At 41.1% G+C, this 25,843-nt stretch overlaps 1 protein-coding gene across 4 annotated transcripts in view; it reads left to right on the forward strand.

Annotated features, from left to right (window-relative positions):
• The window catches only part of KLF7 (Kruppel like factor 7), a 65,716-nt gene extending 43,435 nt beyond the window's left edge, over nucleotides 1–22,281 (forward strand). For 2 of the 4 annotated variants that reach the window (XM_030951988.1, XM_030951991.1), the window contains exons 3-4: nucleotides 6,933–7,056; nucleotides 13,651–22,281. In XM_030951988.1, coding sequence (XP_030807848.1) covers nucleotides 6,933–7,056; nucleotides 13,651–13,702 — 176 coding nt within the window. In that variant the 3' untranslated portion in view covers nucleotides 13,703–22,281. Of the gene's footprint in view, nucleotides 1–6,932; nucleotides 9,591–13,650 lie in introns of those variants that run through there. The other 2 variants (XM_030951989.1, XM_030951990.1) reach the window with 2 other exon arrangements.
• The last annotated feature ends 3,562 nt before the right edge of the window (nucleotides 22,282–25,843 follow it).

Below are 25,843 nucleotides of genomic sequence, written 5' to 3' on the forward strand. Positions count from 1 at the left end.
CTTTTCCATTTTTCTAGCAGGTGGCAAAACTGAATAAAATGCCAATTTTAATTTTTTTTCTCTTTTTTTTTGTGTAGAAAACATCGGCGGACCAGTTAAGCAGTCACCATTGCTCCCTCCTTTGCATTCCTTTTAAATAATAAAAATATTAATTAGGCTTTCTATTCTCCAACAAAAATCAATTAGGAGTATATTGAGGAATGAAAGGCTCAGAAAAGTATCTGAAATTGATTTTTGTAATTAGTTTTACTGGTTGATGGGTTGCATGCACATACACTTAGATATTAGCATTGATCTCCAGAGGATGTGTGTATTAAATAGCCTGCTCTTCCTTTTTGCTAAAGAAATGAACTTATTAATCTTAAAAAGAGGCTGATGTTGTTGTGCTCTGGACTGCAGCCTCTCACCAGCTTTTTTGTAACCTCCCCAGCAGAGCAGCTGCCTGAGCCATGTGATGGTAACCTGCTGAATGTGGTGTGAAAGCGGGGAGCAGGTCTGGGGCAGCTCCTCTTCTGAGTCTCCCATTTGACAAAGTGTGTATATGTAATGAGGGAAGACAGGCACTGGTGTTAAGGAGACCTGTCTTGTTAGATTTCATTTTTCAGTGGTCCTTAACCCCAAATGTCCTTCTGAGATATGTTTCTATTAAATCTCATATAGCACTTTACATAGGAAGAGAGGAGTGACCAGTAACATTTTCTGTTGTGCCATGTGCTGTGTGCTGATGGTCAGCTAATTAGAAGAATTATGGCTTGGCTTCATTGGTATGCCATGTATGTAGCTTGTAAAGCTCTCAGGGACCCTTGGAGATGAAGAGTGCTACATAAATATAAAATATTGGTAATGTGAAGTTCCACATTAGGGTTCTCCTTGTGCTGAGGCAGACTTTCATCATAAACTGTAGAGCAGCTAGGAATGGCTGCCTGGCATTTCTCTGCAAGGTGCTCTGGAGGGCTGCTTCTCCCCCAAAACCACACCAGCTTCTGACACTTCTGAGTGACCCCTGTCAGCAGCAGCAGCATCCCCACAGGCACTGGCCTCTGAAGGATGCCTGGGTTCACCCTGCAGTGACACTGCTGCTCCTGCAACAGCATGGTCCTACTCAGCCCAGGAGCAGTAGGTCCCAAAAGGATTTCTCAGGAAGGGTAGCAAGAAAAATCATTAAAACACTCTTAGGGTAGCAAGGAAAGTTATTAAAACATTCTTAAAAAGCACTACTTGATTCTTCACACATATCAGACCCCAGAGCTTCCTTATAGGAAAAATACATGCAAGAAATCTTGCATTTAATTCCTTTTTTCAGCTGTAATTTTACAGGTTGTCTAGTTCTCTGGGAACATCAATCTTCAAACCAGTGTAGCTGAAAGTGTCTTTCAATACATACTTGTAGAAATTGAGACTTTTAGAACTAGTTTCATTTTAAATGGTTTTTTAATTACAGATTATAAAAGGAAGGAAATATTTGTGGTTTTTTTCAGACAACTTTTCCTTGGATTTTGAAACTATATATGAAAAATTCTCAGTGGATTATAAACATGCTAGTTTTTTCCTGTTGTTTTCTGAAACACACTTTTACATGTTAGCTTTGTGTAGCTGTGTAATATTAAGGAGCTCTTCAAACATAGTGCAAGTAATGTTTGCTTTGAATAGCCTTCCAAATATGCATATAGGCTGAATTTGGGAGTTTCCCCTCAGTTTCTTTAAACATTTTTGGCTGAATCAATAAGGAGTGTCAAGGGACTAAAGGAGTCCCATGACATTACTGCATTTTAGGACAGAGAAGTATCAGCAAGGATTTTGACTGTGATTCTCCCCTGAAGCTCACTGCAGGACTGGGAGCTTAAACTTCTTGATTGTTTTACTAAGTGCCCTGCAGGAGAGTGCCCGGGATGGTAAGGAAATAGATATGGATGGAAAATCATAATATCTTTGCTTTCAATTCCATAAAGATACAGGGTGAAACTTGAGCCTAATGAACATTTTTCCAATGACTTGGATGGAGCCAGGGTTTCACCTCATCACACTGGAACTCTGTGATCTTATTGTGCACATCCCTAAATCTGGAGGGTTTTCTTCTTAAAGTCCCTGCTGTTGAAATTTGGGGAATAGAGAGCAAATTTCTTCCTCTGCATTTCAAAATAAATGTTCCTAGCTTGCAGGGCTGCAAAGAGAGGTTTAAAACCATGGCCCTAGGTTATCTACAAAGCAGAAGGCAAATGATGTCTGAATATTATTGTTTTCTTCTTTAAAATCTCATTATTTCTGTAGAAGAGTGCACTTATGACTTTTTAACCCTTGGGACGGGCAATAAACAATGCAGCTATGAGAAGTGTATTGTGCCCATTATGTGCTGTAGTTTTGTGATCATGTCCTCAGCTGACCTTGAGTAGGTACCTCTGTGTCCTGTAACCTAATGTTTCTACTAATCACTCTGCTGAAACAGCCTCTCTGAGATGTCTTAGCAAACACTGCCTTACTTCTTGGACAAAAGAAATATGTCTGGGACCTAGAGGGTGCCTCTGGGATGTAGGTGGCAAGGCCTGAGGGTCTCTGGATCTTGAGAAGAGGCAACATCGCTGTGTTTTGTGAGGAAATATTTGTTGTGAAGGTTTGTGCAGGGTTTACAGTTTAAATATGTGTTGGAGCAAAAACCTGATGTTCTCTGGTTTGTGGCTGGAGAGCAAAGGTACAGGTGAGTGCAGCTGAGCTGCTTGCCTGGCCCCCTGCACCATCAAGGCAGAGGAATTCACCTCCAATTCCAGACTGCCTGGGTATGAGGTGTCGCAGCCCACCCATGCCTTTGCCTCCCCATTAACTTGAAAAAGAATGCCATAGGTGGCAGGGTCAGATGTTTGCTTTCAATGTCTAGAGCTGCATGAGCTGCAAAACTCACCAAGAATTCCTGAGGCTGGAAAATGGAGGGAGAAGTTCCAAATTCCACTGTGGTGGTCATTACAGAACCAGCCCAGCTATGTCCATCATGTTTTGCTGGAAACCTAGTGGGTGTTTGCCACAGGAGTGTAAATGGGATTGTGTGCTTGGCTTTTCATACTTCCAAATGATAAATTTTTGGCTTTCAAGAAAAAGCTGTACCAATAATTTGTTTATTTCTGTAACTAGATGCCTAATATATAGTCTTGCATTCATCTTAGTCACAAAAGGAACAGTGACCTGATTTCAGGGCTGCCAAAGTCTGATGGATTTTTTGTTATGATTTTATATAACTTTAGCTTCACTATTGCCTGTTTCCCATAAATTTTCAAAGGTCTTTGTCCTCCAGTTACCAGATTGGACCAGGCTGGATGAAATAGAGGATGGAGGGCCAGACTGCACTGAAATGTGCTTTGGGGGTACTTTAGAAGAAGAGCTCAGTTGGGTGAGGTGCCATAAACAGAAGTGGAACAGAGAGCCTACTCCCCAGGCATCCTAGTCTCAGGGTATAAAATGTACTCTAGGAACATGAAAAGGTTAAAATGAGGTATGGACCACAGGACACAGCCACAGGGAAGAGAGGCTGCTTCACAGAAGTGTGCAGTCATGATGGGCTGAAACCCTAAAGTATATCTGAAGGGCTAATAGCATTTCTGTAGGACTGTTTTGGTGAGTGTGTTTGTAGAAATGTGGATTTATGGATTTGTTTAAGGGCTGCATAGATCCTTGTGTTAAATAAAGGTGAAGTAAGGAGTAGAGCCTCCTTCCTGGGTGTGGCTTGCAGACACAAATTTTGAATGTGGTTTTTAATTTGAGAAATTAGAAAAAGGTCAGTGTGGCACAACTCTGTGATGTTCCTATTTTTAACTGGATTTGCAGCTTATAATTAATTTCTTAAAAAGAGGGAGATCCTGGCCCTGTGAAAGTGAGTAGGAGTTTTGCCATTGCCTTCAGCAGAAGAGTTCATCATCTATCTTTTTAGTCTCACTAATCCTCTGAACAAGAGAAGAGCAGCCTAACACATGGAAAGGATCCTTCCCATTTTTCCTCCCTGCTATTGCCAGTAGTGAGGTAGGAGGACCCTCCCCCCTTTTTCATTCCCATGCTTTCTACATATGTGCACCTTGGCAAGATACACTTCCATTTCATCTTCATATAAGGTGACAGCAGCCATTGAAGGAGCAGTTTGTTTTTAGTCTTCACATGCAGACACAGGCAGGTCTCTCTTCTCCTTCCCTCTTGTGTTTTTGAGTAGCTGCAGGACGGCAGGAAATCAAACCTCTTGGAGGTCTCTGGGTCAAGGAGCTGTCTGACATGGCTTTAAAGGTCACTGTGCTCCTTTGCATTTACCTTGTGCACTGGCAGCCTGCTATGGCAGCGTGTAGTCTGCAGCCCTGAGAGGTACTGTCTGGCATTTTGCTGAACAGGGCTTGGGTTACAAAGAAAAAACAAAACTCAGCTCAGGGCTGTGCAAGGCCAAAGCTGGAACACTTGGGAGAGGAGCCCCTGCAGCAAGTAACAGAGATATGTGTAATGCTGTGGGTTCACCAGTAATCGTGCTTGGCTTTTCTGTCTCTTGTAACCTATATATATATATAGCACTGTCTATTTTCAAAACTCTTGACAAATTTTAGCAAGCCAAACGCCACTTCTGTCCTAGTAGCCTATATAGTCTCACAGAAAGCCCAGGATGCTTTTTCTTCACCCTTCTGCTCTGTAGATGACTGTATCCTTCAGACTGGCTGTACCTGCCAGATTTGGCTGAGCAGTCATCTCTGCATTTGCTTTGCAGTGTGTGTGTGGCAAATATGCTGCAAGGCAGTTTCCCTGCCTGGCTGTCTCCACTCTAAGGTAGGCACTAGAGAGCGTCAGAGAACCAAGGAACTGCATTATCATGGAAGCTTGTTTACTGGCAGCTTTTTAAAATAATCCATGAAATGTTCAGACAAACTGGTGCTCCATCACAGGCACAGGACTGAGAAATCCCTGTTTTTCTGAGGAGAGCAGATGCTGTTTGACAGGTAGGGTGCAAAGGGCCGGGGGGAGACTGCTGCAACTGCAGCTCCAGTGCATGGGGCCAGCACTGGTGACAGTGTTTGAGGTACAGTTGAGTAACCAGCCCAGAAACAAGACACCAGCACCTTGCACACTGAGAAGATTCTAACTTCTTATTTTCCTGAAGAAATCCTGTCCAAAGAATAAAGGAGCAAGAGGTGAGTCTGCAGAAATGACCAAGCAGGTGCATTCTAAGTGGGGTAGTGTTTTTGTTGGCTCAGTCCCTTGTCCTCTTGGGCATTTTCCCATGGGGGACTGCGACTCACAGCAGGGACATCCAGGATGGCCTTTCTTCATTCAGGGACTGTGGGATAAATGGATATTTTGGTGTAGTCTTGCCAGTTGCTGCCCCTTCTTCACAACATCATCCCAATGAATCCTTTAATTGAACTACTGAGCCAAATAAATTTCTCAAAGGCCAATAAAATGGCTCAACTTCAGTTGAGGTCTCAGCCCATTCTACTGTTCTGTCTGGGGCAGATGACCACTGTGCAGCAAAGCTGCCTGTGCAACAAGGAGCCTGCAGAAACAAAGCAGAGAACAGCATTTTTTCGTGTATTTTGCTGCAATTTTTCTTCCCTTTTCACTTTTCTTGCTCTTTTTGCCTCTTCAGTTCATCATCATGATATACATAGGTCTCCCATATCCAGATCTCACTCTTATACTTGCTGAATAGATGCACTAAGTATAGCAATCTGTGTCTTTGCTGTGGTCAAATGATTGTTTCATGTGACTGGCCTAGAGTGGTCTTACAGATTGCAGCCTCTGTGTGGCCTGTGGTGGGTTTTTTAAGATTACCTTCTTAGCAATTTTAAGAACAAATAAATAAGTAATAATCCACTTAAAATCTTGGTAGTGAAAGTGATTTCTTGTCTGACTTTTATCTCAACTGACTGCATGGGGAAGAGTGACATGGAGTTTCTGTAGGAGGAGATAACTGGAGCATTTGTTGTGGGAGGGAGATGTTAAATTTGAATGCACACCAATGCATGTGCACTGAAAAGGAAAAGGGAGTCATGACCTGGGATTCTTCATCAGAAGGCGTCAATGACTCCACAGATGTTACACCATGGCAGACTTTGATCTGCAGAGACTGATGTGCATTAGAAGATAGTTAGGTATGAGCATAGAATCATAGAATATCCTGAGTTGGAAGGGATCCACAAGAATCATTGAGTCCAACTCCTACCAGCAGACTAGAATCTCTCTCGTCTTACCACTACACCTTTTCACTGCCTTCAATGGTATTGTTAATATTTTGGAACAGAATAACAGCTGATGAAGGTGTAGTGTAAGAAGCCTGAAGTACCAGCCAATTCAAAGAAATAAAAATGTATCCTCTCACGTAATTTCTTGGTCCCGGGAGTAGATTTTGTTGTCAGAAGCAAGTAAAAAAGTTGCAGTCCTTGGAGCAGCAGGCTTGAATGCTTGAGGGGAGCAGATGTGAGGCTGGCCACACAAGGGGTAAATAGAATCACAAGGGGTAGATAGAATCAGAGTAAAGCGTGTGATGCAGTAGTGGTGGTCACTCAGGAGTGGTGCACGCCTGTACAGTGTCCAGGTATTAGTACAGTCACTCAAATACTGCAGTAATACATCTGGCAAGGTTAGAGTGAGCTGAAAAGCTGTTTGAAATTCAAGCTTCAGCCACACAGCTGCTTAGACATTTGAGGACATTCTTAAAGCTTCTTCAAAGGCCAGTTGGCTGGTTTTGTTAGAAACAAGATATAAGGTTGTGCGAGAATTTTAACTGTAGTAAAATCTGAACTGGAACTGTCCCCAGTATACAAGCCCTAAGTTATTTGCATGCCATGCTGACTGTGAATTGTGTGAAGGGCTAACTGACTCGAATGGGTTAGAGGCAGGGTGGGGGGACATGGGGCTTGAAGTTGAGTGCTCATAATGCTGCTGCTGCCACGCTGACTGTTCTCTCCTCCCCCCTGCAGGTGAGAAGCCTTACAAGTGCTCGTGGGAAGGGTGCGAGTGGCGTTTTGCACGGAGCGACGAGCTCACGAGGCATTACAGAAAGCACACGGGTGCAAAGCCCTTTAAATGCAACCATTGTGACAGGTAATGCAGCTCCTAACGTGGTGTTCAAGAAACCTGTGGACTTTTGTGACTGGCATGGAGCTGCCAGCTCCCAGAGATAAGAGACCTGGCCCCCAGCAGAGAGGTCCCTTCTGTCCCACTGCCTGGATCCCTGTACCATGGAGGGACCCTCTCAGCTCCTCTCCTCTCTGCCTTAGTGGCCAGGCAGGCTGGCAGATGGGGAATTCTTCCTAAGCAGTCTAATCCCACAGCACAGAACAAAATGTGGGACCAGGTGTAGGCCTGACTGAACCCTGCTGATGTCTGTTGTGGGCACAGGATTCAGTTCACAGGGCAGGTCTTGTTAATACTCTTAAAGCAGAGAAGACATCCAGAGGGCCTTAGACCATTTCAGTGATGGACCTCTCCACAAAGCATGTCCCCAGCTTTGTGTCTTGTGATCCTGTAAGCCTGCTGTGCTCACAAAGGCAAAGCTCCCTCTATTTGCTCTGCTTCAAGGACTACCCCAAGTACCACTGCTGGCTACCCACATTTTGGCAGGGTCAGCCTCACAAAAACATTGGCGTATGGCAGGAGGAATGGGGAGTGTATGGCTGTGTGCCACAAGTGGCCCAAATCTATAAGAAACCTCTAGGGAAAAAGCATTCAATTTCTGTATGATCGTTGTCTTCTCAGCACTGAGTCCAGGGCTCCTAAAGAAAAGACAACAAAGGGCACCATTCTCAAAAGCCCAAGAGTGATTTAGACACGTTTTACCGTTCAAGTTCATGGGGTTGTTTTGTGTAAGATCAATGATCTCTGCACATTCCTGCTAATTAGTGAATCTTTTCCTACAGTTTTAAAACCTACTCTTGACATCTGTTTGAAGTGGGAGATGCTCTGCACCTTCATTGTGAGAGGGCCCAGATGTGAAAGCCTGACAGGTGCGCGGGGCCGAGGTTCCCGAGGAGCCTGTCAGCAGCAGCGCTCCGGGACTCGGAAATGCGGTGTGAGCTGAGCAGCTCCTGCCAGAGCCGCCCTTGCAGCTCCCACCGCGGCACGTTTCTGCAGCCTCGCTGCTCCAGCTGCTTCAGTAAATACTGAGCTGCTCTGAAAAATCTGGTCGTCCTTGCTTGGTGCTGAGTGTTTTTGAAAGCTGGGTTCTTTCAGTTTAGAAACAAACCAAAAGAACACCCTTCTCCACATCCCCAATCCCAGCTGATAAGAAATCAGGGTGGAGCAAAAGCAATTACCCCTGTAATGACTCTTGACAGCACTGACAGGATCTAACAATGAGCACTTCTCCCCCACTCACCCCCCCAGCTGAAGATTGGCAGTGCCCTGGGTGAAACCTGGATCCACTATAGAGTAATCAAATAATGTGCTTGCATCCGAACATGTTATCCAGCTAATCCTATTTATATATATTTTTAAAAGAGGCTTAAGAAAATTACCCATCTTTTTAATGCAGCACTAAGGTTCTCGACTGTGATAAGGAAACGTTTTGTAATACAATAAAGCCTCTAGGAAGCCTGTGGGTACACCAGACCAACAGAGAATATGTGTGGAGAGAGGATGTGTGAGACATAAACAAGGGACCCCATCCTTTTATGGGAAGGAAATTTGATCATTTTCACATCCTGCCTTTCCAAGAGCTTCATCTCCTTAAGTGCTCTTCTGCCCTTGTCTCCCCTCTTCCCGTTCCCCTTCCCCCACGGAGGGCTTCCTCTTGGATTATCTTTTGTTTTATCCCTGGATCATCTTTTGTTTGCTCAGATGAGGGACAGGATAAGCCAAGTAGGGACCTCTGCAGTTCTGCTTTTGTTTAAGCACTTCTGTGAATGAGAACAATTATATCCTCTGTTTTAAATGTAAGGCATTGCCTTTCTCTTTTCTTTCCTCGAGTGGCCCCACAAACACACACACAGCCCTAGGGTTTCTGTGTCAGGACAAACAATATTTTTAGCAGAGATCTAGAGAAATACAGCTGGTATTTTCACCTCCTTGGTTTCTTTCAGCTCTTTGTTAATGTTCGTTATTCTCCCTCCACATATTGTCCCTTTCTACCTGGCTTTTTTGTTTGGCAGCAAACTCAGTCACTGCAGTCAAGAGATATATTCCTGTAATCATCTAATGTGTTTTTGCTCTTCTGCTGAATCTGTAGATGAAGGCAAAACATTATTAATAAAATTTAGAGTGGTGAGAATTGTGCACTGTTAAACTCTATGCCCATACTATTTGTGTGTGGTGATAGGAGGCAGATTTGTCCTTATTCCCCCAGTTAATTGTTCCAAGCTTTTAGAGTGACAGTGCCTGTTCTTTTACCCCACTCTGCCATACTACTGTTTTTCATTCTTTTCTCATTCTCAGGCCTCTTTGCTACCACCTACTGCAGAGGTCACCTCAAGCGAGCACTGAAACATGAGCCCAAAACTGCCTTTAGTCATTTAGGCAGGCTTTTAAAGATGTGCCTTCCTGAGCCAGGGTTCCAGCTGGAGAACAGTTTCTCTGTATTTGAACGGCTACTCTTTATTGCACTCCCCATTATCGACAGAAGCTGTGGCCACTCTCTCAGACATGCTGCCTTGTTAGGTTTTAAGGAGCTGATCGGAGCTGTTTTAACAACACTGATGTAGCACAAATCCTGTGCCTGTTGTTGTTCAGAGCTGAAGGCTGTATCTTGGCAAACAGAGCATGGAAGGGGTGATTCAGATAGCAGAGGGGGATGATGTTCACACTATCTGGCTGCAGTTTCCTTCCAAGACTGTTTTTAGATGTGCTTGTGTCTCTCACCTTCGGACCAATGTCAAAGGAGTATTAATGTCCTCTGTGTATAAGTAAATTTTATAACAAAAGAGATGAGATTCTCTTCTGCTGCTGTCCCAGCCCTATCCCAACACCATGCAGCCCACAGATCACATCATTAGTCATAGCTGGCAAACTACCACTGCTTTGAGTAACATCATATGTACTGCAAGTGGTGTGTGGCTTTGTGGCAGCAGGAGAGAAAGGAGAAAAGGCTAAAGTGGTGTGGGAAGCACCCCAGGAAAGTCCTTAGTTGTGGAAGGGGCTAACAGCAGGCCTGTTAGCTAAAGGAGTGAGAAGAAGTCGAGAAGTAAGAAGAAGCTGATAAAGAGCTCTCTCCAAGGCTGTAACCAAGAGATCGAGAGAAGAAAGATAAGAGAATCTTGCAGCTAGATGTGAAGTCACTATAACTCTTCACCAATAGTATTATGTTGATTTATTGTAGCCAATAGTTAGTATAGAAAAAGTATAAACAATTGAAAAGTGTATAAAAGTTAGCCATGTTCAAAAATAAAGTGTTACCAACTGAAACTGTCTGAAGTCTCTGCTTTGTGTCCTGACCGCCTCAACAGCAACACTTAGTGCCTTCCAGGTGCCAGGGTTATGCTGGTTGTTAGCATTCCCCAGGAATTTTGCTCTTCAGAAATGCAGGCTAGGGTTGTTCCTCACACAGTGCAAGTCCTCAGCACTTCAAGGGGAAGGGTTTGACAGGGTAGTGGCACTTGCTGGTTCTGGATAAATAGGTGTTTGGGAGATAGCAGCTTAGTGCCAGACTGTTGGGATGCCTATTCCTCTCTGCATATGTGCACACGTGCTCATGGTTTCCTTGTTGATAGCAAGCTGAGAGTGCACTTCGCTGGAATGAACACATCCCACAGTGGAAAATCCACAGCTGGTAGGAAAGATGGCTGAGCAATATTTTCTCTCTCATTGTACTTACCTTCCCTTTTTCTCCTTCAGAGGCTTCAATGCCAAGCGGAATTGTGTTGCTAAGGAGATACAGCAAAAAGAAAAAGGAAGGAATCATGTCTGGGAGCAGGGAATTTGTGTATCACACATCCCTGTAGGAGTTTTATAATTAGAGTGTCTTATTCTAGCATAAACTGTTCTTTCTAGGAAGAGCTAGACTGAGGGGGGGATGATGGAGGAGACTGTGATGGGCCCACGTGTGATGTGCAGAGCTGGTCTGGAACTGAAAGAGGTGTAGAGCCAGAGGTGCAGAGCAAATTCTCATGCCATGGGCAGGACTAGAGACCAGCAATCCCCTGTTCCTTGATTTCTGAAGAGTAGTTTCCTTTGACAGCTTATCCTGTGGAGCCTCTTCCACTGCTGCCTCTAGTCCCAGAAAGAAAAAAAAAAAGAAGTGTGTCCAGTAATCAATAGGCTTTTTGACAGTGTGATTTAGCTGCAGAAATTTTGTATGGACTGTTTTACAGTGGAAAATAATTATCCACATCCACCAGCCTTACCAAAGATAGAACTAATCAAATTAGTCAGCGGGAGAATGTGAAGAATTAGTATTGTACCACTTTATTAGCTATAAACTAGCAAATATGGCACCATTTTATTACCTATAAAAATATTATGGGTGTTAATATGGTAGTTACTGATGTGAAGCAATGTACTGAATCTATAATTTTTACAGATCTGGCTGTGGTGTGACTCAGCGTACACTTTCCTGGGTTGCATCTGTAAAAGAGACAACTGGAGAGGAAAAGCTGTGCTTGGGTGGGGGTCTTATGACTAGTCCTAGACTGAAGTGCCAGCTGGTGCATGTCTTTTTGGCAGCCACTCAAGCTGTTGTTTTGTTTTGGCAGCCCTTGTAGCCAGAGCATGCTGCTTTCTCAGTTTAAGACTGATGAGAGCGACATTGGTCCAAGGATGTATTTTGTCACTCTAGGGCTAGAAAATTCTAGCTGTGCAGAGCCTGCTGTGGTGAAAGCCCAGTGTCCAGTGTCAGATTCACATGTGCCTTGCTCTGCCTCCTGTAGGACATTGGTGGAATGCCTCCTCCATCCTATTTGAAGTCTCATTTTTGCCATTCTGAAGGTATTAACTCCCTTATAAGCCCTGCAAGTAGAGAAGAGATGACTTAAGCAGAGTTATGCTCCTTGCTCATTCACAGAAGATGAGTAAATTACTTTTCTTGTGGAAGTTGTCTTATTTTAAGGTTTCTTTGTCCTAAAAATGTACCTCGTGATCACTCATTTCTGTGTGTAGATGCTGATTGATCACATGTGCAGTGGAATACTTTAGCAGGACAGAAAAGGTCCTCTAACTATTTAAAATAGTTTCATTTTTATAGTTCTCTTCCTCAGCTTTTCTCTGCTTAGGGTATTTATGCTTTGGGTATTTAGATTGACTGTTCTTTTTTTAATCTATCATTATTGGCTTTTTGAGGGGGTTGTTCAGTTTGTTCTGCTTCTTCCTGAAAACTACAAAACACTCAACTACTGCTTTTTTAAAAATACACTCGGTGCCCATATATGAGCTATCTTGATTCTTACAATAAACCATGTGGATATTCTTCAGACCGTTATTGGTGGCTGCTTTATACTCTAGTTCTGTGGAGCACAGAAAAGACATGCCAGGCAAATCAGGTCTGTAAGTAGCTTTTCCTAGTGTTCTTGGAGCCTACAGAACCAGTTTACTCAAAAGCCACAGGTATATGGTGGTTGGTATGATATTTGTAGTAAATATTTTAAAAATAAATAAGCCACTATCTTGTGGCTTAAGGTGGAAAGAAGGTAAGCCAGAATTTGCAGGGAACTTGAAAACGTCCTGGTTTTAAATGTTCTGCGGAAGTTTCTAGTAGAAGTTTAATTTCCGAGTGCATCTGACTCCTGCCACTGTGACAGGCTCCATTTTAGGGCTGTGGGGTAGCAGCCAGAGCCACTGCCTGCTTCTCCTGTAGTTTGCTGCCGGTGCTGTACGTATCTTAAATGGCGCTGTGATGGTGGGTGTAATGGATTGGTGCTGTCAATCCCATATCTAATGGCTATGGAGTCTATCTCATCAGGATCCAGCTACATGTTCAGAATGACAAAACATTATGTTTTATTATGAGATGGAAAAGTCTTTGTGGATAAAGAGCAAGTTGAAAGCTCAAGTCCTGGCTTTCTTTTTTTCCCCTGGTTTTACCACACCTGTGCGATTTACAACTTCCTTGCCTTCTCTGTCTTTCAATTGTCACTCTTACAAAATAGGCATAATATCTTCTGTCAACATCCTTCAGGGAGATAATATTCATCAGAATCCACATACTACCACCCAGATTCCCAGCTGAGAGGAAGGGAGAATTATGAACCCTGATGGATTGTCAGCCTCCAAACTCTGAGCCAGATTTCCATCCAGTTTGGAGTTAGAAATGAGAATTCAGCTTTCAAAACTAGCATCATTCTTTGGTGCTTTTTGCAAGGAGTGGGCACTTGAGAAAGCTGGTATTTTTAAAAATGGTGTTGCTGAATAAAACTGATTTGTTTTATTTATTTTTTTAATATGCAAACACATGCATACTAAATATTTGGTTTTATAGTACAGCTGCATAGATGAGCACTCTTCCCTGATATCTGACTCAGTGAAAGAAGTGAGAGGGAGAGGAACAGGGAAGGTATAAAAGTCACCTCTTTAGGTGCTGAAGAGCCAGGGTAGTTGCCTATTCTGTGGTCACAGACGTCGATCACACAGACTTTGGTGGCGATCCATGGATAGCTCAAGGAATGTCTCTAAACTGGGATATGTATTTTCTCCTGTACATAACAAGGAAGGAGCAGAAACACTGTTTTCCAAAATCCTGTACTTATTTCATTTCCTGCTTGCTTTATGTTGCAGGTGTTTTTCCAGGTCGGATCACCTCGCCCTCCACATGAAGAGACACATCTAAATATCAGCCAGCTTGGCATGGATGTCATCTGGGCTAAGTGTTGTGAGATGAAAGTGGAACTCAAGTTACAACGTGCTACCTTACAGGAGAAGAGAACTTGATCCCATGTAACCCTCTGTACAGGGACCACACGCTCACAGTGTCATGCTCCCAGTTACACTTCCGTACCTACATCGGTTCTTTTATGCCTTGCCCCAGCTGGATGGGAGAAGATGCAGGCGAGGAAATGATATAGAGATGAAGTCAGTGAAAAAGAACAATTACTTACAGTACTTCATCCCTCTTGGATTTGTTTCCTGTTTTTGCCAGTGGAAATCAAAGAAAACAGAGGAGGCTTCCCTGCAGGTGGACGGCAGTAAGAGGGGCTTATCTAACTTGCTTCTCAGTGCAACTCAGTAGAGGATTATGTCGTCTTGAAGTTGCATATTTGTAGCACTAACTTTCTTTTTAAATAGATGGGGGGAAAACAATGACCTAGAAAACCAAATCCCAGTTTGGTAGCCAAAATTAACTCTTGGTTTTTTTGTTCTTACTCTGAGAATTCCTAATTTTCAGTGCATCAGACTTCTCACAGACACTTTGACCTGTCTTGGTTTTGGTTCTTCTTCCCAGAACTGAACTACTGAGATCCTTTTAAGTCAATACCAGTGGCCTTAATGGCAGTAGACTATGGAGTGACACTTGTGACACAAACATCCTCTTTTTGGCCTGAGTTTATGTAGACTTCATGGAGGATTATATTTTTGTTGGTTGTTTTTATTTTAATTTTTTTTTTTTGGCAATTGCACAACATATGCACTAGGGACTCTGGAAGCTGCTGCCACAATGGCTAAGTAGCCAAGGGATAAACCCCTGAGATACAGCACCTAATATCTCTGTAAGCCTCACCTTATTGCCATAGCTAGGACTTCTTGTTTATTTTTTGAACAAAAAACTTTAAAAGCTTGTTTGGAAGCTTAAACCTTTTTTCTCTTTTCTCCACAAACAAGTGATCTTCAGAACTCCTTGTCTTCACCTGGATATCAGTCTGGGACTGGCCACACAGGCATGACTACAGGATTCCTTCCACATCATGTGAGCAGATTAGCCACAACCCACAATGATTTAGTGGTGAATTATGTTGCTTTTTCTTGCAGTTCTTCTATTAACCAATTTAAAACATTAGCCTTTTGTTTCTGTAAAGAGCACCTGCAGACGTTTTAATTTAAATCTGTTTGTTGAGCATCTTACACACAAAAAAAAACCCCCAAGCCAAAAATCCTACTCCAGTCTCTGAGTAGGAAATCAAGAACCTCTTCCAAGTACAATGGCTTCATTCAGCATTAGCCCGTTAAAGAAAATATCAAAGTCCTGCTTTTCTGTTCATCAAGTTGATGCTGTAGCCCACTCCTATATGAAAAAATGTAACCATGTGAGCGGTGAAGGAAGGGATTGGATTTTACATACAGCAGTGAGGCATTTCCAAATGATTGGTCCAAAGTATTACTAACCTAGAGGTCCATTTTGGCCTACGGTGTGAATCATCAAGGAGAAGTGGAGGTCTCATGCTCACCCTTCCGTCATATTGATAATTTGATTTCTTTGGCTCAAAGTGGATTAAAGTCTTCATTACAAAAGGAAAAAAAAACCTAAAAAAATGTATTGCCATAACTTGTATTTTAACCTATTTGGCACTGGCTCTGACTCCAAAGACTGCATTTAGGACCATGAAAATGGCCTATGCAAGCAGGCAGGCGGTCATTAGGTTGTATATTTTGTATATTCTCGGACCATCCCTACAAGATGTCTCTAGAAATGAAACAAAATAGCGCGTGGTCCACAAATGGTTGCTGCTCTTTTATAATTAGCCAACTGCCCTTCTTTGACTGTTTTGACTCATTGACTGTTAAATATTTCCCTTAATTTATCTTTTGGGAGGTAAAATTGTACTCTAAGGGGAAAAAGAGCAAACAAGAAACTCAATAGATGTTTTTAAGAGCTGTCACTGGGATCCTTGGCACTTGAATTCTCAGCATTTTGCAACCTTTGGTTCCAGTGAGAGATTGAATTTATTCAAAAGATGCTGGTTTTCCTCACAGTTTTCACAAAACACTGTGACTGTCAACTGAACACTTTGGGGACAGGGGGGAAATACGATGTCTGGTCCATATGGCATGAAATATGGACCAAAATCTAACCATCTTTTAGGGGCAATGATGTAATATTCATGATAAGAGCATGACAGAGAGTGAAAGAAAGTCAGAAAGAAAGAGAGAGAAGAAAAAATTGAATTTATTCCAAAGATTTAAAACTAACTATACTCTATATGTGTATATATATATGCTTATATATATATATATGTATACATTTAAAAATTGCAGAGCACTGCTTGCCGACAATCTCGTATTTCTCTACTTCTGTATTTGCATACTTCTTATGGCCATTCCACCCAGCTGTTCCACTGGGACTGAGGGCCCTAGAATCCAATTTGTGTTGGAACAAATAGAGCATCCTGCCAGATCACAGAATCACAGAGTGTCCTGAGTTGTAAGGGACCCACAAGGATCACCAAGTCCAACTTCTGGCCCTGCGCAGGACGTCCCAAGAATCCCACCATGTGCCTGAGAGTGTTGTCCAAATGCTCCTTGAGCTCTGGCTGGCTTGGGGCTGTGACGACTTCCCTGGGGAGCCTTTTCCAGTGTCTGACCACCTTCTGGGTGAAGAACATTTTCCTAATGTTCAGCCTCAACCTCCCCTGACACAGCTTCATCCCATTCCCTTGGATCCTGTCACTGGTCACCAGAGAGCAGAGATTGGTGCTGCCCCTCTGTTGCCCCTCAGGAAGATGTCTAATGGGAACTGAAACCTCAGCTGTGTGAAACTGTAGAGCATCCAGTGAGTGCATTAGATAAAAAAAAGTATAAGAGAATCCTAGAATTTCTTTACTGTAGTGTCCTAAAATTTATGCTCTCAAATTCTCCCCTACGATATTCATTGGCCATGAACCTGCATAAATATCCTCCTTTGCTCTCTGAACACACCTGCCTTTAGGCATGCTATCAGTAGTATACAAACCTTAATAATTAAAGTGATGGTTTAAACACCAGACTCTATTTAAATTGGAAAAAGTCAAGCAAGTCTGTTTTTTAGTTCCAGTTGTCATTTATGGTATTGTTGGCTTCTTATTTAAATATACCAGAACAAGGGCCCCAAGGGAAAAAATGCTGAAATATATCTTTACTTTGTTTAAAAGGCAGGCCTACATCTAAATCCTGGATCCAAATAGCCTAAAAAACATAGAAAAAAAGGGGAGTAAAAGGCAGATTTCAAATTTCTCAGGCTTTGTAGCCGGTCTTCAACTCTGAAGCTAAAATTTGAGCTTTGAAACCACCTCTTATGTTTGAAAAGGGTGATATTTTTCAGCTGTATATATGGTGTACCCAGTCAATATCTTGACTTTAGTTTTTGGGTGCTCATATGCAAGTGTCGTAGTCATTATTAAAATTTTGAACCTTAACTTTCATATTTTATAGAGGGAGTCTCCATTTTGGAAAGGCATAAAGAGTGACACATTCCAGGATTTGGTTTTTTTTGCAATGACAAGTTTTGTTTCTTTGTGGATATTTTAGGCTGTACACTTCAAACTTGTGTAGTCTGTTATAGTTAGTTCCTTTTTGGGCCTGTGTCTCCTTGCTAAAGTTGTACAGTTGTTCTCTCTCTGTAAATTATGAGTAGAATCAGGCTAAAGAGGAAAGGCTCTGTGTAAGGCTTCTTGAAAGCAAACCCATAAATTAGGTGACAGTTGAGGACTGAGAAGTAGAAGTTTACCTTGTTTCCTTCAATGTGAGATTTATGCCTATTTGCAAAAGAGGAGCCATTATAAGAAAATCAGATAGCGGTTTCCAAGGTTATGGTACTATAGGATGAAAACAGATTGACCTAAAGTCTCCCAAAATAGTGTACACAGAGGAAGCAACTAAAATAAATGTGAGTTTTTGTGATTAGCTAAATAATATTTTGGATCAGAACAGTCAATCATCGAATCCTGCATGTGGAAAGGGGCCTCCAGAGGCCATCTTAGCCAACCTCCAACTTGAGCTGGTTGCTCATGTCTGTATTCAGCTGAGTTTTAAATATCCTCAAGAATGGAAATTCTGCAATCTGTCTGTCCAAGCTGTTCCAATATTTAACCACTATCATGGTTAAAAAAAAAAAAATCCAAAAATCTGTGTGTCAAGTAGGAATTTTTCATGTTCAAACCTGTTTTCAGGCCTCTTCCACTGTGCACCTCCAAGAAGAGTCTGGCTTCTTCTCTACAGTCTTGGTTAGGTATTTGGAGATAGCAATAAGATCTACACTTACCCTTCTCTTCCTAAGGCTGCATCATGTCTCTCGGCCTCTCTTCATCCATCATGTGTTCCACTGCCTTGGTGGTGAATCTCTGCTAGACTTGCTCCCATATGTCAATCATTTTCGTGACTGGAGAGACCAAGACAGAATATTCCAGGTCAAGATATGCTTTGTATGTTACAGTGTTGATAAAATATATTTATTCTGGATTTTTCCATTATCTGAGACAACTTAAAGTCAAGATTCTATTTTGAAAACTGACCAATAAAAAATAATTTAGGAAGCACTGTTATACATAGTTTTCTAATTAAATTTGCCAAATCTGTGCATAAAAATATGCTTATAAAAATATACTTCTGTACCACCAGCTTGAGCCCTGGCTAGCAAGATTCGGTTTTTCTCGACATGATCATTGATGGTTCACTTTGAACTAAAAAATATATATTGTTTCATTTGTACTGTATCAAATATGAAGACACATGATGCTGTATTTTAGTCACTTCTTACCCTAAAACTGCTCTTCAGTGCATCATTGTTCTGTTTGGTCTTCCCCTTAGGAGATAAAGAGTAACATAAAATATCAGATATATTTTATAGAGCTTGGTCTAAAAGTGGATGGCAGAATCCAGAGTATTTTTCATTATCTCTGAGTTGTTCTTTTTTAGTAGCTGGTACTCAGTCTAGACAATTACATTACCTGGCTAAACTAGCAACTGAAGTGAAATTCTGGATTCTTTCAATGTCTTGGACAAGGCCCTGAGCAATTTGATCTCACTAAACAAAGGGTTGAATGTTGGATTTGGTGACCTCCAGAAATACCTTCTAATATTAATTTTTCTGTATTTCTGTGATTCATTTCACAGCTTTTACTTACTAAATATTTTCTGGTTCTATTTCTTCATAGTCTTGTGCTGATGAAACAGACTGTAGGGCAGATCTGTAGGTTTTTTCTTGAATTCTGAGAGTTTCATCCTTGTTAAACTTTATAAGGTTTCTTCATGAGGGAGACCTAGAGAGGAAGAAATCTTAAAAGAACCCAAACCCTTAGCAAACCAGTTTGAAGCAATATCCTACCTTGATATGTGTCACAGCCAGATATTATGGAAACAAGTTTGCTAGTCTAGAAGACCCATGTGATGTCTCAGAAATGGTTTCCAGGACCTGAAATCTAAGCCAACATATTTCTACAAAGGTGAACATTTTTTTTCATTCATTCTTATTTTCCTCAGACTTTTTGGAATTGCTGTTTTTCTTGGAGTAGCACATTTTCACTTAGTGCATGGGAAGCACTGACCAAACACTGACAGGGAAGAAGAATCTGAATGCAAGAGGATCCCTCAGTTCTTGCTTTTGGAATTGTTTTAACTTCAAGTATAAAAAAGTAACTAATCACCAGGGTGTATAGCTAAAACGGAGTTGATCAATATGATTGTTGCAGTGACTCAGTATATCTTAGTTGTGACCTTTCTGATATCTACAGAATCAGGCTTTCTCCCTCATTTTTATCTGACCCTAGACAGTTTGGGGTTTGAATCTAATATAAAGGTTGCTCCCCCTATTTAACACACTATTTGTCTGTATACAGAAGAGGTGGTAATTGGTACTTTTGGCAAAGCTGAAGAAGTCCAACTTCCTTAAGTGTTTCCCTTCCTCTTAATGTATGTCAAAATCTTTAAATTTAAAAAATAAAGAGGAAAATTTTGTAAATAATTTAATGTTACAAGGCCAGCACTCAGTGGATCAAGGGCTTTTACTCTTGATTTCATTCAGGACTTGGTACATTCTGTCATTCCATCCAGTGAGACTGTTTTTGAGCTTTCCTGGGCAATGTTTTGAGCTTTCCTGGACTGTTTTTGAGCATATCCTGGGCAATGCTCTACCCCAGAACTTCTAAAATACTTTTTGCTGATTTCAGATAGAATTGCACTTGTAAAGATATCTGCATAACTAGAAAGAAGAACAATGCTTGACAGTAACTATTTAACTTTGTCTTGAAAAAGCAGAAATACTTTTCTCCCAACATTGACAAGTCTTGCCTGTCTTTCATTAGCATTTAAACTACACTTTAATGAATGATCTTTTCTAGATCAAGCTTGGATATTTTTCTTCCTTTTGTCACACTCGAGTCTCTTTTTATTAATAGTTTAGGGATGACTACTGCAGTCTTTCTCCTTCACAGCTCTGCACAGGCTTCAGTGGCAAGATTTAGCATTGTGAGGACTGTAGGATCTGGCCTACCAGGTACTAAGATCTGTGTTGTAAAGCTGAGAAGTTCCTCCTCCCTTAGAGTCCTCCCTTAGAGGAAGAAGTCTTGACAATACTTGTGCTATATAAATTATATATATAATGATATAGTTGTATATATAAATTATATACATAAAAATGTCGAGATGGGGAGTAGACTGCCTTTATCACCTCAAGAATGAGTTTCCCTCCCTGAAAACTTTCAAATGCAGGCGTCATTTTAGAAACAGGGTTTTATAGTTTTCCTTAATGCTTGTTGATGGCATTTTTGGTGTAATAATTGAAGTTGGAATCTGTGATTTTCAAAATGAAAGCTTTGATTACCTTTTTTTTAAGTGCTTTGGTCCTAACTTCTATATACTGCCAGAAAACAGGTTCTCCACCCTGTCTCTGTGTGGGTGTGGATGTACAACAGTATACTGTATATACCTACACAGAAGAGCAAACTGAGCTACTGACTTACAGTTTGTAGTAGCCAACTGTGCCTATTGCTTTCATTTAAGGAGGGCACTTGCTGTTGCCACTGCATTTTAGGAATCATGTCCGCTTCTGTAGGAAAGTTTTCAACAGTGCTGGGAAATACATGTTGCTGTGTACTGTGAATGAGTAGGCTGCAATTTTGGGGATTGGGAGGGGAAGTGGGAAGGGAGGGGGATGAGGGCTTCGCATGTACACACTAAAGGGAACTAGAATGGACAGAAACATGGGAATTTTAGCCTTTATTGTTGGGCTCTCGGGGAAATGAAAAGCTAACATGCAGTCCCTGAAAGGCCTGAATGGCTGAAGGGCTGATCTTTGTGTTTTGCAACATATGTTTTACCCATCACTCTGTATTTAAATCCCCAGACCTGTCAGATTCTGGAAGTAGATCAAAACACTGGTTTAAACACTACTTTGTTACCAAGGCCATGTCTCTACCAGGGAAGCTGTCCTACATTAAAATCAGTCTAGCTAAATCACTTTGTAGCTGCACCTGTTATGTGGTTGCCTGGATCAAGTTTGCATTGGCATCCTATGCAGTTAAGCTGAAGTGTAAGAAATGCTTCAACTAATTCAGATACCTCTCCAGGAAGGTTCTTGCACCAGTTTAAGTACCTGGTTTTGAAATCACTGCTTATAAACCATAAGAGCTTTTCTCTTAGAAACAAGGCCTTAGTTTGGCATGTCTGCTCATCTAGTTGAAAAAAATAATAATGCAGGCTGAGTTTTTTTTGGGTTTTTTTGGTTTTTTTTTTTTTTTGCTTTTCAAAGTGACCTGTTTTCCCTTTTGTTCTTTGAAACTTTTCTTGCTCTCTGCCACACCTTAGATTTTTGTTTGGGGAAATTTTGTTTAACAACAAAAACAACAAAATGTATGAATGCTCCCTATTAAAAAAAAAAACCAAAAAAAAATCAAAAAACAAACAACATTGCTTGAAGGACTTTCATTTTGCACTATAATTTTTCTTTTACCAGATGTGTCTGACAAGTGCATTTCGGAGATGCCCTCGGTCACGTTCTCTCAGGCCTACTCTGGTATTTCTAATATATCACAGAAGTACCCAATCTTGTAGCCCTCAGTTCTGCCTTTTTTTGACATTTTATTTTTTTTAAGCTTTTTATATATATATATATATATAAAAATATATTACTTTGTCAGTTTTTTTGCTGTACAAAAAGTCTTAAGATTTAAAAATATTATTTGTATTATATGATGGTGGTATGTTAATGTTACAAAATTATTAATGAAGAAAAAATTTATTTTTGTTACTGGTCTGTTTCATAATTCTTTTTTAAATTGGTATATTGTAAGATATCTATGCAAAAATGTTATGTGACGCATTTTTATTTAAGAATGTAATATGTGTAATAAACTGTAGAATGTGTTTGGCCCACAGTGTTTGGTGTGCCTTGTACATTATTTCTTTATGAAAACTTCTGTGAAAAGTGAAATAGCTTTTGGAGTTAAGGCTATGGTCCTGTAAACAGTTATTGACATAAAAATTCAACTTCTAAGTGTGCTTTAGCCCATCAGAATAATATTTCTGGATTTAAGTAATTTATTTTTAATGTATTTTGTAACAGTTCAGGTGTTGCTTATATTCATGCTGTTTCACATGTTGCTTTTGGCAAAGATGCTCAGGAAGGAAGTTCTTATTCTTAAAAGCTGACCAAATTTGGCTTGTAATCCTGCTTCTTTTGGAGTCAGTGATTTCTGTTATTTGATAGTTTACACTTGTTGAAGATTTTAGCCAGTATTATTTTTGTAAAAGACACAGAGAACAGTTGTGTTTTATTTTCCATGCTTAGCATTATAACGTATGTCAGTCAGTGGTCAAAACCGGTCTAGACTTTGAGGCTCCTGAGAGCTTGTGCTGTGCTCTGGGCTGTGTGTCAGGCTGTCTCCCAGGAGTGCAGCATTGTTCTCTTTCCCCGCCTCAGTCATTTAGTCTCCCTCGTTAATGTCTGCAAAATTGCAAGCACAATTGAATCCACCTGGATGCTCAAGTACTAAAAACGTATTTAGGCAGTAAAACCAGTTATTTTGAGCACAATTACTTCACAGTGTCATGACATAAAATGAAATTACTTTTTCAAGACAGGCCAATATGCCTTTAGGTTTTTGCTGCTTGTGCTCACACACTGCAGCAGTCTCTGTGGGCATTGCAGCAGGACATTCTATAGGGCCCATCTGATGCCAGCTGGCTGAGTTTCATTTGTAGGACAACATGCCTCACTTGCTCTGTTGAGGAACCTGCTAGGATTGTTTCTGTCAGACAGACAGAGGGTAGGATTCCCCTCCTGACACCTGCATCTAGAAGTAAGGTGATCACTCTAGCATGCCCATTTATGCTTCCTCTGTAGCTAATGAAGAGAGACATATCCAGAGGTAACTCACTCCAGGGAATGAGTTGAAGGCAAAAGGAACTGGGGTGTTGTTAAGCATTTCTGAAAACCATATGGTCAATTTGGAAGACAGTGAAGAAGCAATGCCCATGGCTTTGGTTGTTCAGGTTGTACCAGGTGTTTAATGATGGATGTAATTTGTAGTGTTTGGGTATATGTTAAGAAACAGCTCTTGAGCACTGAAAAAGGGCTCAGCACAGGTCCAAATTTTGGGCTTGTGTTACAAATGGTCAAAACTGGATCATGTTCTGTCTGTTTCAGTGTGACAGTGGCATCCCAGTGTCACAGAATTTGAATGATTGAGAAGTTGTCATAGCTGAAAAAAAATGATCTCTTTGTTGTGGATCAATTGGTATGGTGTAGGTATGAATGGAGTTATGTTTGACAGAATTATTTCTGCAAGTAGAATTTTCACATTATAACTTTTTTCCTTTTAAAGACAAGGTCTAGGTTCCTTTACTTTCTCTCTTCTTTGAAAACTTCTGGAAGCTTTTAGCACCTCACCTACCTTGATCTCTCTGACAGTTACATATGTCTGTACATCTAGACAAAAATACTTCTAGTGTAATTTAGTCCTTTGCTCTCCACCTGTGAGAGGAACATCCAAAGACCTTTTGAAGGGCAGCACAGTGTGAAAACAAACTGGAGGGATGATTATCAATTACAGGTAAGCATTTAACCTGGTTGTTTTCCAGGAAGTTTCAGAAAATACGATGCTTTGCTATCAAACACGTCCTCTTAGAAGCAAGTACGTTATTAATCTGCAGGAGTAGCTGTCAGACACTCTCTGGGCTGGAGGCCAGGGAAAGGACAGAAAGTGAATGAACTCCTCCTCTTTGAAATTTTTCAGTAGCACACAGTCACACACCTTGAGCAACTCCTGATGTTGGGTACAGAGTTTTCTGAGGAAAGAAAAATTCATTTACTTCTAGGGTTAAACTGTATTGAGCCTTCTGTTGAGCTCATTTGATGCAAACTCACCATGTGCAAACTTAGCACGACTTTTCAGACATAGAGTCATAGAATAGGTTGGGCTGAAAGGGACCTTAAAGATCACCTGGTTCCAATCCCCCTGCCATGGGAGAGGATGTCACCTACTAGGTCAGGTCACTCAGAGCCCCATCCAGCCTGTCTTGAACACTGCCAAGGATGGGGCATCCAGACCTCCCTGGGCAACTTGTTCCAGTGCTTCAGCACTCTCTGAGTAAAGAATTTCTTCCTAATACGTAATCTAAGCCTGCTTAATTTTAGTTTAAAACCATTACTGCTTGACTTGTCACTATCTGCCTGTATGAAATGTCCCACCATGCTTTTTATGAGCCCTGTTAAGGTACTAAAAGGCTGCAGTGAGGTCTCCCCCAAAGCCTTTTCCATGCTGAACAACCCCAGGTCTCCCAGATTTTTCTCCCCCTTTTTTTTTTTTTTAATTTTTTTTAAATGATGATTTTTATTTTTGACTTTACTCACCTTTTTCTAATGAGTGTGAACAAGGAGAGAAATATTAAATGTGAATGAAAGCAAAGGTTTGCCACCAGAATAATGTTATTTTATCACTTTTACAAATATTTGTAATACTTCTGGGTTTAATTGGTTTTTTAAGATGTCAGTTTTGATATGAAATAAACATTTTTTCATTAACAGTTACTGACCATCTGGCTGGAAATCTTTCCAAAGGCCTAGTCACAAGCCATATCTACTGACTGAGAGCTCAAGTGCCTCATCATGTGCCTCTGTGGTACTGACAGCTAACAAAGGTCATTGGAACAATTACTTCCAGGGGCCTTCTGTGTCCATGGCTTGTCCATGGATTTCACTTTTCTGGAAATATCTTATCTGAAATCATAACAGCCACATCCTCTTTTCACAGAGCCTTCCTCATGTACCCCTGTGCATGGTTTCAGATTCATTGTCTGCTTCTGTTCTGTCAGTTTAATGTTTGCTGATGAGTGGCAATAAAACTGAACAAGACAAAGATGCTGCAGCTAATTAGTCTTGAGGTTAAAATTCTTCAGGGCTTTGAATACTCTTCCAAACTAAGTCAAATTTACCTTTATCTGCTGAATTTCTGCTGGGCTTTTTGGAGGTGCAGACTGAACAAAAGTACCTCAAACAGGTAAAACAAGAATTCAGCTTGAGATTCCCAAGTAACATAGAGTGTGGGAACTGGGAAGCAGAGTCCCACTCCACGCAAATGTTTGCCTCTGGTTTGAAGGTCTTATCTAGTGTTTCTAATTTACTGAGGTAATCAGGAGACCCTTCTCCTCTCAGGATTCAGTCTAGCTGATGTCATGAAACCTAGGACTAGTACTAAGCCCACGAGTAAAGAGAACTGCAGTTGAGTGACAATACCATTTTAAGTGTTTTGGAATATTAAGGAAGTAGCTTTGAAAAATGGGAACTTTCCTGCCCTTCAACAAAAGCTTCTTACCCTTGCAAAATAAATACAAGTACATAAAATTCAGCAATGATAACCTCGGCCTTCTTAGGGGAATATTTTGGTCCCAAAAATAAATGTTACTTTCCACCTCTTTCCTGTGACCCTGAAATAGTGTGGCTGGCTTATGGGCAGAAGGAGCTGCTAGAAAGAAGATTGTTTGGAATAGGAAGGAGGGCACAGCCCTCATGATCAAAGAACAGCACCTGATGCTCTGGGAAACAGTGAAAGCTGTAACCTAAATACGG

Source organism: Camarhynchus parvulus, chromosome 7 (genome assembly GCF_901933205.1).
Source record: "Camarhynchus parvulus chromosome 7, STF_HiC, whole genome shotgun sequence".
NCBI lineage: Eukaryota > Metazoa > Chordata > Aves > Passeriformes > Thraupidae > Camarhynchus > Camarhynchus parvulus.